This window comes from Symsagittifera roscoffensis, chromosome 3 (genome assembly GCF_963678635.1).
Source record: "Symsagittifera roscoffensis chromosome 3, txSymRosc1.1, whole genome shotgun sequence".
In the NCBI taxonomy this organism is placed as follows: domain Eukaryota; kingdom Metazoa; phylum Xenacoelomorpha; order Acoela; family Convolutidae; genus Symsagittifera; species Symsagittifera roscoffensis.
The window spans coordinates 70616505-70630102 of NC_087064.1; the positions used below are offsets into that span (position 1 = coordinate 70616505).

General features: G+C 34.2%; 1 protein-coding gene across 5 annotated transcripts in view; it reads right to left on the bottom strand.

Annotated features, from left to right (window-relative positions):
• Positions 1 to 279: 279 nt before the first annotated feature.
• The window catches only part of LOC134841483 (neuronal acetylcholine receptor subunit beta-4-like), a 35363-nt gene continuing 22044 nt past the window's right edge, over positions 280 to 13598 (bottom strand). For all 5 annotated transcript variants that reach the window (XM_063857506.1, XM_063857504.1, XM_063857507.1 and 2 more), the window contains 6 exons: positions 13099 to 13215; positions 11952 to 12056; positions 8462 to 8626; positions 6720 to 6865; positions 4770 to 4879; positions 280 to 1525 (listed from right to left, as the gene is read on the bottom strand). In XM_063857506.1, the coding sequence (XP_063713576.1) occupies positions 1010 to 1525; positions 4770 to 4879; positions 6720 to 6865; positions 8462 to 8626; positions 11952 to 12056; positions 13099 to 13215 (1159 nt within the window). In that variant the 3' untranslated portion in view covers positions 280 to 1009. The remainder of the gene's footprint in view (positions 1526 to 4769; positions 4880 to 6719; positions 6866 to 8461; positions 8627 to 11951; positions 12057 to 13098; positions 13216 to 13598) is intronic.

Below are 13598 nucleotides of genomic sequence, written 5' to 3' on the forward strand. Positions count from 1 at the left end.
TCAGGAGCCGTCCTTTTTAGACCGTTAACAATGGAGGGTAAGATTCGAGCTGACATTTGCGATTATCAGACAGGTATGGGATAGTTATATTTGATTAAGATATGCCCCGGATCTCCGATAAGAGTAGCCTGTTTTACTAATTCACTCACTGGAGTTTAAATTTTGAGTTTTGAGTTGAAATTTAAATTTTTGTTATTGATCGAGAGCTGGATCGCTTAAGCTTATCCTGTCCAAAATGGAAAACTTCAGAACTGAAAACAGAAATGAAAAATGGGCTTTTCGATTAAATTGGATGAAAGAATCATATCACAGTCAGCACGTAAATTATAATTAATATAAATGAGTTAATTGGGTGAGCTAGATAAATTCAAGGTGTAGGGTATAGGCAGGGTTGCACGGTGAGGAATTTTATGGGAGCAAGGATGAGGATTGTTATAAAAAGTATTAACGTCACGATTAACAGTCAAGCATGTATAGTCACATACTTGGGTCGTAAAAGAACTGAGCCATGACTTTTGAGCCGACACATTTTTGTAAAAGCGAGTAACTAGTATAAACCCGCTGTCAACCCTGGCAACATACCGGCTTTTGCTACAGCAGGAACCCTTAAACTAAATAGATCATTTAACCGGATATCAACCAAAGTGAGTATTAATTATGAAGACAAATACAATAAAATATATATATTTTTTGTATTTTGCATGGCACATTTTTAAAAGAGCAACATCATGCTAATTTAACGAAGCCTTTACTGCAATTTCAAAAAATCTAATTCAGATGAAGTCAAGTTAGATTCGATAAAATTGTTTGTTATATATATACACATATTTGATGAGAAAATTACAAACAAAACGCATGCACACTTTTATGGTAAATTGTTTGTGTTTATTTTAAAATTCTCCGGTAAACACGACTCAAGCATTTGTTCATTCAAAAAACACTTATTACATCAATCAAGCATTGCAATCATCGAAACAACATAAAAAATGTGCGAGTTAAGCTAAAATTGTTAGTGGTTGCCGGTTTCATCAGTAACATTAATGGGAACATTTTTGGCTTTTCCGATTAAGTAAGCCGTCAGAAAGATTGTAACGGAGAAAAAAGTCACTGCTAGAAGTCGATCGATGATTCGGGTCACATACTGCCATTCTTGGGCGGCTTGAGCGTCGCCGTCTTCTCCAACGAGTCGCTCGATCAGCTCCGAAATTTTATCGTCCAGAGCACCGAGTGCCGGGTGCGTGTCGACGTGGCCTTCCCTAGGCTCTGAGCAACTGACCTTCATTTCGACCTGCGAATTTTGCCCGTTTTTGTCTTGAAAAGTGGACAAATGGCCGTGGTCTTCCTTGTCAACTGTTATGTAATCGACGTTTTCCCCTCCTGCTCCTCCGGTTTTGTGAGTTCTGGGGGAGGGGCGTCGATTTTTGAGATGAGCCTTGGCTTTTTTGGGTTGCTGGAGTCCGTCTTCTTTCGTTACCCGGCTTAGGAACACGAGCGGCGCCAAATACTTGCTGAACAACTTCAAAATCTAAATGGAATAGCGCGCTAATAATTAAATCACGTTTTTCGAGGTCGGGCATTGTCATAATTACTCACATAATGTATTGTCATAATTACACACGAAATTTTTGAAGAAAAAAATCACAATTCTTATCGCTGAACGTGGGGATAGAATTTGTCTAATTTTGTTTTAGCTTTTTTGATTTTTCCAACGCTATATTAAGTAGCTCAAACAAATATCAAAATGAGTGTAGTGATTTATCATGTTAATGCAGAAAATTTATTCATTTGAAGTTCAAACCACAAAAAAGACCAAAAAATTTACTAGGTGTGTTGAGAAAAATAAGTGTAATTTTTTTTAGTCTAATTTGGAGAGAGTAAGGAAAGTTGTTAATGAAAACAGCGAAAAACTTCATTTTATCACAGAACCCAGTTTTCGACGCTTAATTTAACGCTGTTTTGTCTCTTTAAAAAAACCTAATAAAAACGTCGGTGTATCGACTAGCATAAAACTCGACTAGCATATAAGTTTTAAAATTGAAAACTGCATCGACTAGCATAAAAATCCAAACAGAAAATTAAAACAAGTCCTTTGCTCTCGCAAGTGAAACAAATACCGGCAAAACTAAACGATTGTACACAAAAAATTGATCAACCATATAATTCCAGGATCTCTTTAACAATATCGCCCCTCGGGTACCTAGTAACGAAAATCCCTCTGTAAAGAATTAAATCGGCGGTTAAGCATATGATAGTTTTAAACCCAGCCCTGTCCCCCCCCTCCTCCAAGTGACGTACCGTAGAATATCCCCCTTAGCCAAGATGTAATTTTGAAAACGAATTTTGTTTAAAATATGCATTTCGAACGAACTCATAAATTAAATTTAACCAAGGTAACATCCTCCCCTGAACCCACCCCCCCCCCTCCCTCCCAAAAACGTTCAGGGGGGAGGATTTTAACTCTGCCTTGAGTTTGAATTCTCGGCCGATCAGAAAAGAGCATTTTACATGCAGCGCTAAGTAAATTTAATTTACATTGATAGCTGGGTTGGAGGATCTTAACTTGGTCTATTTAGTAGGAGGGGGGGGGGGGGAGGGCGGAGGATGTTGAATTGATCGATCAAATTAGTTTAATCTACCCCTATAAAGAAATATATTAAATTAGCTTTCTTGAGGGGGAATTTTTGGGGGGTGGTCGTATGTTAGGGTGGGGGGACGGGGGAGGGGTGTTGGTGTATGATTGTTAAATTGACCCTTTTATTTTGCTAATTGATTGCCTAATTTCTCATTTGCTCAACTTTCTTTTGCTCATAAAATAAATGCAAATTTGGTTCAATTTGAACAAATTATGATGGGTTTTTTGTATTTCTCAGAAAAAGCTATCAAATTAATGCTAGTCGATACATTTTCATGATTTCAACTTTTTATGCCAGTCGAGCTTTATGTTAGTCGATCGGTCACCAATAAAAACATCGGAAAAGAGTTTTAAGCAACTTTCGTGAATTTTTCCATTTTTGATTATTCCCATGTAATACTGTTCGAAGATTTTCTCTTCTTTGTGTCTCATTTCACCATTTTTCGCAACATTACTACCAATTTGAAAAAAAGAAGGTTTTAACATTTCGATTCCCATACTATTGGATAATATTCCCATACACCTGGATTAGAGCTGATTTTTCACGAACAGTCAAGTCAACGCGGGATCAACAACTACTGTGTTGTTTAATTTTATACCTATTTCTGGGAGACTAGGAAATTAGACGATAAGCAAATTAGACGGATTCAATAAAACGAAATTCAAACGTTAAACTATTTTTGCAAAATTAGCATTTTAGACAGAAAGCAAGGGGCTAACAAAAAGTATTGTCCAAAACAAGTTTTCATAATTAGAAAAATAGTATATGATCCCATTGCATATCAAAGTATTTATCACAATCGATTCTTAAAACTTTAATCTCAATTTAATGAAAAAAAATTTGAAATGCATAATTTAAACAATTGTGGCATGTAAAATTTGTGGCATGTGAAAAATTGATTTGCATTTAAAAAAGCTCGAACGAAAGTTAATTGTACTCTAATCGATCAAGGAGGGTTATCTTGCAAGATCTTGCAAGATTGTTGTAAATGAGGTTTATCTTGCATGATCTTGCAAGATGGAGGTTATCTTGCAAGATTCTTGCAAGATCTTGAAAGATAACCAATTACGAAATTTTCACAAAACCTTATTTTGAGAGCCTGAAAAACTATGGAGATCCAATGCGACTACCGTCACAAAAAAACTCTGAGTTTTGAGCTCGGAAAAAATAAGTTTAGACAAATTTTATAAAAAAAGGCTCATATAATTTTGATCTTTCATTTTTTGCAGTGTGAATAGTTTCAGATTGTCGTTAGAATTTATGCATTTCAAGTTAAAATTTTAAAAACGTTTTTTTTTTTTATTTTACTGGAATTTTTCATCAAGTTTTGCAACTCTAGCGGTTACATTTCAATTTTTTAATTTTTTTTTGTCAAAATTTTGATGAATAGTCAATTATCTTGAGATATTTTGTATGTTGTGTTCACATAAATCCGATAAAAATTTCTGTTCATCTTATTATGAGGTTATATTTTTCGTTTCAAAGTTGATGTGTTCAAGTATTTAATTGTTTCTTCTTGCTACTGAAAAGTGCCTACTGGCAAAAAAAGTTTCACTTGTCTTCTTGTGTAAAAATTGTTTCCACAAAAAATCATGTCTTTTAAGATCTTTTAAAGAGGTTGTCTTGCAAGATCTTGCAAGAATCAGGCAAGATCTTTTAAAGAGATGCATCTTCGTTAAAAGAATCTTGCAAGGGTCGGGCAAAATCTTGCAAGATAACCTCCCTTGATCAACTAGGGTAGTCATCAGTAAACAAATTTCAGACACGAACAATACAATACAATTACGTCTAATTTCCCATATTTCTAATTTGCATCGACGTCTAAATTCGTTTTTTTTTGGTCACGTCTAACTTGCTTTTCGTCTAATTTTCCCGGCCCCCTTAGTTCTGAGTATGTATACATAAGAGAATGACGACTAACAATCGACTTTCTCAGTAAGAATTCTCAATATTGGTTTGGTTCGTTAGGCTCGATTATTAAAAGTGTTTTTCGATTTGGTTTTCGGTAAAATTAACTTTGACAACTGTTGCAATGCTCAGTGTTTATATTACGGAATGTTGGTCAACATATTTTATTTTGTATTTTTTTGTAATGTAGTTAAATCCTGTAAAAGTTAGACCTGAAGGATGACTCACCCATCTTGGAGGGGGGAGTGCATTGGGATGTGGGTTGTGGAAGTTGAGCACCACCACTGTCATTACCAGGGACACTGCGACCATACTGATGGCCATCAGGTAGTACTGACCTATAAACAAACAAACAAACAATCAACAAAAAAGAGCCATAAAACTAGTAGCTAAATCGATCAAAAATCTTTGTCCTGCAAGAATCGTCTAAGTTTGTGTTTAAAGGGCTGAAATGATTAAAACATCCAATGACCCTGTCTTTCGCTCCTGTTTTTATCTTTAAAACTCTGCAATAAATGGCATAAGCAGATTGTTTTTAGGCAAAATACTTTTCGGCCAAATATCACGCTTACGTGTAGCGCGAAGATAGCGAGGAAAATATATGCTTGGGGTCGTTTTTATTCAATTCAGACCAATTTGACAAAAAAATTGACATCAAACGGGAACAAGACTACTCGTATCCGAGCGAAGCCCTGATTGTTCCGACTGCCTCTAAAGTCTATGGTTATGGAGTAGTGTTTGCTTTAACGAACTTAAAAAACTTCAGTTTTTACAAAAATAATAATTGGACCAAATAGTATGCCTCAATTCAATTTGGAACGATTTCGAAGACAGATTAAATATCCGCTGACGCGGTAATAACACTAAATATATCGCGCGTTAATTGTCCCAAATTGGCAGCAGTTAAACCCCCAAAACTTAGCAAAAAACAATCACAAGAGAAATATCTTTTTGATTTTGAGCTCACGACAACAATGCCTTTCAAACGTTTTTAGAAAATCCGTCAAAAATTTCAAGAAATTTGTTTTGAAAAAAAAACCATCCCGAGCACAAACACTGATACTGAATCCTAAAGTTTCCGAGTGTGCGTGCTTGAACTAGCCTAAGTGCGGTTGAGGACTGTTTGTTTTTATAAATCATAATTTCAGTTCGCGATTTTTTATGCGTGGCGATTTATGCCGCTTTTATCGTGACCAATTGAAATGAAACACACCAATTTGTCATATCAATTCTAAGAACGACTCAAATTTCTCCATTTGATATTTAAAATATTTGCAGATTAAAATTTAAAATTTCTCTCGTGCAAAGTTTAGGGGCAATCAGAGCGTTCAGGGTTTCGCCATCATACACAAGCAACCTCGTTAGTGCGGGAGTACTTTGCATGATTTTACTCATACTCTACGCGACATACGAAAATGTGTGCGATGCAGCTGCGTTTCGTGTATCAGTTTTTGGAGATATCGCTTTTGGCTACGTGTAATTTTCATAAATACCCTTCTGTATTATAATTGTTTTTAGCTACTCTTCCGGAAGTAACAGCGAGATCGTTTGGTCGCCCGCTCGACACTGTTTAGGTTGAATTTGAGAAACTGGTAAGAACGAGATGAAGATCCATCTGGATATGACATGGTGTAAAAAAAATGTTGCGTGCAAAAAACCGTGTGGAGCTACGTATACAGGGAAATTTTCCGCAAGTTGTTCTTTTGATTGATTTCAAAATCTCAAATTTGGGAAGGTAGTTTCCGGGAAAAGTCAAAAAAATTCAAAAAAGGGACAAAAATTAAAAATCCGACTTTTCCGAAGGCCATTACTTTGGTTGTATAGAATTATAGGCATCGTCACGTCGGCAAGCAACCGTCCCACAACAATTTTTTTGATTGAAATCACAATCTCAGGTTTGAGAGGGTAGATCCCGAGATAAGTTAAAAAACTTCAAAATAATGTTAACAAAGTTGAAGGTTTGAATTTTCTGAAGGCTATAACTTTTTGCGTTAAACAACTTTGGTGTATACGCTTATGCAGGGGAGCTTCCCACAACCCGTTCTATCCCCTTAATTGAAAATCTCAGATTTTGTTGGTTCGTTTTTCTGAAAAAAAAATCAAAAAATATGGGATCAAAAAAATTTGGGGTTTTGTCGATGGCTGTTTTCGATACCCCCTGCTAAAAAATGTTCATGCCTATGATTGGTGTCTCGAGAGAGGTGGCTGGCATCATTTCACTGACAAGTATCAGGTTCACACAGAGTGCCAGGAACACAGTGATGGCCAGACCTATCTTCTCCCCACTTTCCGGCGGCAGCATGAATGTCAAAGATGCCAGAAGACTAAAACAAACTAAACTAGTTGGTTTAATTTTTTTTCCAAAGTAAAACTAGGGTTTAAAAATTTTTTTGAGTCAGTTAGTTCTAACCAATTACATTTAAATCAAAATAAAATTTTCAAAAATTCTAAAGCCTTGTTTTGAGAGTTACAATATAAAAATCCCAGAAAATCTTGAAGCTTCAAGCATAGTACACGAAGAAATTAAGGTAGTTTAAAACCATGCAAACGTCCAACAGTGCAAACATCCCAAAATTTATATTAACTATATTTTAACAGTATTTTAAAAATTAGTGAGACGTACAATCAGCCTTTAATTTATTAAGAAAACAATTATATTTAAAAAAAAACTGCTTGCAATATCTTTGTTTTCTCGGTAAAAAACCCTATTTAAAAAAAATTAACTCAAGTAGATTTCAAAAAGTTAACGAATTTTTTGACCAAACATAGGAAGCCGGTTGCCATGCAAGTATTTTAAAATCTTCCAACTAAATTCACTTCAGAAAAAAAAATTGATATGGAGACAATTTGCTAAAAGAAAAAAAATATTGTTAAATATTTGGTACAATTTGTTGTCTAACTTTGCTGTTGTTTTTTTTTTCAGAAAATGCAATTGATTGACTTACAAAACAGAAAAAATGGGTATTTATCGTGTAAAAAAGCGGTAATGCATAGCTTTTAATTTTTGATATAATTAAAATTGAGAAGTCAACCTTTTGATTTCCAAGTGTTGACTAATTAAGCCTGAAAATTGAAAGCATTTAAGCCAGTTTTTCTTGGCAATTTTTTTTTGAATTTTAAGAATCAGAATCACGACCAATAGGGACCAAAAAAGAAGCAATTTTCACGGGTTAACCTTGTGCTAGTCAAACCGACTGGAAATTAATTAATTTTAATAAATGGAATTGAATCATTTGTTACTTTCCACTTTTCGAGAGCGGTCAAAACAATCAACAAGTTTTCAAATTGACATAGACAGCCATGAAAACAAACCATTTCTAGTGAAAGTTCTTTCGAATTTCAACAATGGGTGGTCATTGAAAAATTGTATAAATCTCATTGCCCTTTTAGGTTAAATAAACTAGCCTAATTTTAAAAACTTGGTCAACATAAGTATTTGTTTCAGATTCCTTTCAAAATGTCACTAATTCCGAACACGTTTGTTGTATAATTATCAAAAAAAAAAATGGCGAATACTAATTTTCTGTTTGTTTTTCTTGTTTCAAACTTTTAATTACATGTTTGGATTGAGGTCAGAAAAGTGTCAATCCGCTCAAATTTCCAAGTTGTGCGCGTTTCAGTGAAATCAAGATAGTTTTTCAAAATTTTGACAAAAGCAAGATAAAAATAACTTTTTCATTCTATGAGGGAAAGGATTAACATACGGGTTGTTCAGCTCTTTTCGGAGAAACGCTGTTGTGTCGGTATGATTAATAATAACATGCTTTTTTTGGTTTTTTCTACTGGCTAAGAATATCTCTCTTTCTCAGGCAAATGAGGACCGTCCTTTGCCAAGCGGAGAGTTGTTCAGCTTTTCAAGGAAAACGCTGAACTACGCGGAAGAAATACTCAGAAGAAATTTCACCACCAATCCTCGTTACCTGATCATTGCGGTTGGTGTGACTAGATTTTTCTCGTAGAAGAGAGGTCTTCTAGCGAGGTGCATTTCTATGAACACATCTGTGTAGGCGGCATCGGAATACACGACTCTGTTGTTCACCGATGGCGTTTCCCCCAACATCCATTCCCCATTAATCGTGAAGTACCTGAAAAGAGAAACATCTATGTTCACAAAACTAGTAGATATAACTTCAATAAAACAATTTTATCATAATACTGAAAAAAATTAAACATGAAAAAGGAGCAAGCTGTGTAACAAAGAAAAAACGCATTTTTCAAGAAACAGGAAAGTTTATGTATTCCAAACTAATAATTTTTTATTTTTATACGCTCCAATGCTGGGATGGTTTTATTACCTGATTCGGTACCTTACTGCATATCAAGCAGCAAAATCAAAATAATTAATAACTAAATTTCTAGTGTCTTCCAGCATGCGAAATAAGGTATATCTTCTGCTAATGATGATTTTTTCGAAGAATGGGCATCTCCGAAGACCATCTCTGTTTTTTTTCGCACCGCCACTTCTGTTTTCTTATTCTTTAGTACCTTTTATTTGCCACAGTCCAACCTATAATCCATCCTATTTTACTTGAAAATATGTATCAAGAGAATACTAAGACTATAAAAAATCGAAAATAACTATCATAAAAGCAAATACCAACTAATAACAAAAAACTGAGTTCCACCAAAAAAACTCAAAAAAGGCACTTTATATGTTTACCAACGGTAGTCCAATCTGTTAGATAATTATAATTCAGTCGCTAAACCTTGATACATTTTTTTTATAGCATTGAGTTCTTATTTTGTAGAAACCACCCGGAGTGGTTTTTTAGCAGACAGGTTTTTCAGCATAAAAGTGAAATTAAGGTCTTTTAGCAAACTTTGAGTGACAACTTTGTGGAGGCAGCAAAAATTGACACAAAATTGATTGACTGAAGTAAAATGGCAAGTTATCTGGGGTTGAGTTTTCCTGATTCAGACAATTATCTCACAGTTTAACAAATATCTCTCAGCAAAACCACTTAGTCAACGTACTTAGGCAATGTACTTGCCAGTTCCTCGTTTGAAGTTAGCGTTCTGACCGTTAAATTGTTTTGAGTCTGCTAAAAAAATCGGTCTGCTGAAAAACAGGTCTGCTAAAAACCTAGCCCCAGAAACCACACTCACTGGGATATGACTGTGATGGTTACATAGCGGTTTTGAGACAACAGCGTATTTATACTCGTCAGTAAGCAGACAAATACTGTTTTAACCAATCAGAATCGAGACAAGGAAAATATTATTGATAGATATCTATTCAGTAAGTTTGCTTTCTCATCTCAATTCGGATTGTTTAATATAGTATTTGTCTGATTACTGACGAGAATATTTACGCAGTTGTCTAAATCCAGACCGCACTTTGACTCCGATATGACGCGAATATATCACAATAAGTTGTTTGTTCTAATTGTTTGCAAATAGAACCTGAGTTGCTCCAACTGTGGCTCAGTATTTCAGCTTCAGCTTTGACTAAACTTTTGATTAAATTATTTTTATGGGATTTAAATTAATTGTTCCGGTAAAATTGTTTACGGGTCAAATTTGCTTTTAAGGCCACAAAAGAAAAAATATGGCTTTAGAGCTTTGTGTAAAGCATATTAAGCTGATGATAAATCTAGATCACAGCAGCTATTTGTTTAAGTATCCTCATTCATTCGAAAATTAAAGAAAAATTGATTAATTATATCTCAAAAATTGAAAAATTTCTGCACGACTTAGCGGAATTGGCGATGACTTAAATAAACAAACAGCTTATTTCATTAATTCTTAAAATGTTTCTTGCCTAAACAGTTTTGCAAATTGTTACAATTATGAGATTTTCTAAAAATTTGAGTGCAATTAACAAAAAATTGACATATTTTGAAAGTAATAGTAGAAGTTAGAAGAATAAAACTAAGCAATCAATGATTTGGCAACCAAAGTTTTCGGATAGCGCAAAAAGAGGAAGTCAGATCAATCAAAGATGGATGCTTTTGGCTTTAAAAGAATTGATATCAATTTTTAGGATTCGATTATAAAAAATGTTTTGATTCCTTACAATAGTTAGATTTGTAACTCAGCAAAAAAAATTTTTGGTCACTGATAAAAGTTCAACCAACATTTTGATTAGAGAACAATTGATCACAGTTTGATTAACAACTTTTTTTCATAAAAATGGACAAGCATTTGAAGAGTTTAATGAAAATGGCGACACTTTAAATGTTTGTTTGACACATAGTTTCAAGAATCAGAATAACAAACTTTTAGAACTGTTGAAAATTCTACTTACATTGATGAGTCCTCAAAGGTAGAAAAACAATCATTGTGAAAATCATTGAAACAAGAAAACACCCAAAATCAGTTTTTGATCAAAATCTTTACAAAAATGAAATTCGAGAAAACAAGTCTTTATTTTTGCAGTTGAAAGTAGAAAAAACTCAAAATTTAACCAATCATGTTAATGAAACTTTTAATTTTTAGCAAAAAACGTGATAGATTAGACAACTTGATTGTACAGTTTAATGGTCCTCAGGAGAAAGAAGGGTACGTAAGTAGGAATAATAAGCCAGAGGTGGAGTTCTGCGAACACTCATGGGCGTCAAATAGACTAATGCAGAGCGCATGAAATTGAGAAACTTCAAAAACAAAGTAAATTTATAATGTTGGTGAAAACTTTCCAATCAGAAAATATCGGAAAAACATTTCTGCTAGTCTGGCAACTAAAATTTTGTGGTTAGCTTCAAACTTCGGACAAGGGTATTAAGAGAAGCAAAATTTTGATTAAAAATTCGGATAATTGATTCGATTTGATTTCATTCTTTAGTGAAATTATTTCTCAAATAATTTTTGTTCATATATGAAGTTGACTCTTATAATATAATATAAGACGTTAAAAGGGGCTTTTTCTCCATTTTTGTAGAAACTGCTTTGCTACTATTTTTTCTCCTATCTTTTGAAAAAAAAGTTTGCTTTTAGGTTTTTGAAATAAAATAAGGTTAGGATCTAGAATTTTCTCGGGCGAAAGAGTGAAAGAGCATGTTTTTCAGACATTGCCTAAAATTTTATGGACCTTTGATTTAGCTCAAGCAAGCTGGTTTTTCGAGCTCCCAAATCGAACAAAAGAGAACCTCGTTTGCAAAACAATTTTACGCCCTAGGAGATTTTTTATGCCAAAATGAGCAATAAAAAGGGCCATAATTATCAACTAATCACCAATTTGTGTCCTATATGGGAAAAAGGTCTCCCCTCTCAAATTTAAAGATTATTGGCGCCCAAAATTTTCTAGAAAAATTTGAGATTTAGCCAGCCGGCAAAAAATATTATTAGGAGGTAATTGAGGTAAATCTCTGTGGAAAGGGGAAGGGGTAACCTCCCCACCTAAATCGCCCTAAATGTAACACCATGAAAATAGCGAATCATTGTACGGTGTCTAAAAAATGAACAGTGAATTACGCTGTGTCGAGGTGTCCACGATTATTTTGTATGGTAATTTCGTTTGCCGTGTTGATCCATGAGCCGAACTTCAAAGTGCACACCTGAGCGTCATAAGGGAAGTGCCTGAAATTTAAAATAATTTTGTTTAGATTATACGATTCATACAAAACTTACACTGAAAATATTTCTGGGGAATTTTTGCAGCATTAAAAACCTTTTACGAGAGTTCCATATTTTTTCAGATCACTAGAAAAACTTTTTTTGTTCCGACTTTCGATACGAAAGTAACGGAATATTTGTGCTCGGGGTGGGTTTTTTTTTCTTCAGAAAAATTTCGACTTTTTAACTAGCCATTTTTGACGGAATTTTTTGATATCATTCAAAAGGTATTGTTGTCCTGAGCTTAATTTTGAAACGATATTTCACCTGTGATCATTTTTCGTAAACTTATGGGGGTTTAAAGATTGCCATTTTGGCCAATTTGGGACAATTAACGCGCGATATATTTCGCGCTATTAACGCGTAAGCGAAGAGCTAATCCGTCTTAGAAATCGTTTCAAATTGGTTGTAAGAAGCTTATTTGCCTTAATTGATTTGTTGCAAGGAGCTAAATCTATTCTTTTGTAGTTTATATGGCGTGTGGGGGGGGATGATTTTCATGGAAAAAATTTCAAATTTTAGAAAAAATTTTTTTAATTTTTTTTACATTTAATTTGTTAATGATATTTATTTTATTACTGCTTCATAAACCTTAAAAGACAGTCGGAACAGTCAGGGCTTCGCCCTGATACGAGCAGTCTTGTTAGATTTTATTTAAGATATTGTTTTTTGACATTATTTTCCCAAGAGTTTTTTTTGATATGATTTTTCCAAGATAAACCGACAATTGTTCATAGCTTGAGATTAAAAAAATTAAGAAGGGGCAAGTTTTATGGCAGAAGAATCAAATTATCAAAAAATTTCAGCCAATCAGCGTGAAACTTATCAAAGTTGACTGATTTTGCAAATAAACTTATTTAATATTAACATGCTATGGTTTCCAAATTGAATTTCGGCTTGTTGAAAATTAAGTACTTTTCATACAAATTTTGGCTATCATAACATTCGGGCGATCAGCTTTTCTATGGCATAAATGGTTCCTCCAAAAAGAGTTTCTAGCTCTCACTTGATGTGTATGGTGCATGTCGTGACGTATATGACGGGTGTATCCCACTTGACGTAGCCCGAGGCATTGATTGACACCGGGATCACACCGTCCTTCTCCACTTTCACTTGGATAACACTACAAAATCAAAAGAAACAATTTCTACGGAGTGCGGTCAAAAGGTAGACATGTCACCCCGCACTGGAGTTTCGTGGATAATAATCTATTATTTTGGATTTTCATTGTCAGTCTCTATAAAATTACAAAAATAATCGATTATAATCGATTAAAAATAGATTATAATGATACTACTTTTTAAGCAATAAAATCCCAATATAATATTTTCCATGAAAGTCTAGAGCGGGACAGAATAGACACGTCGCAAGCCAATACGGGATAAGAAAACAAACGTAAAAAACATTTTCGTTTATCAATTATGATTGATTTCCGTCGTGTCTACTCCATGACTGTCTACTTTTTGCTCTTAACCGATCTTTATATAGCGTCTACAGCTGTCTACT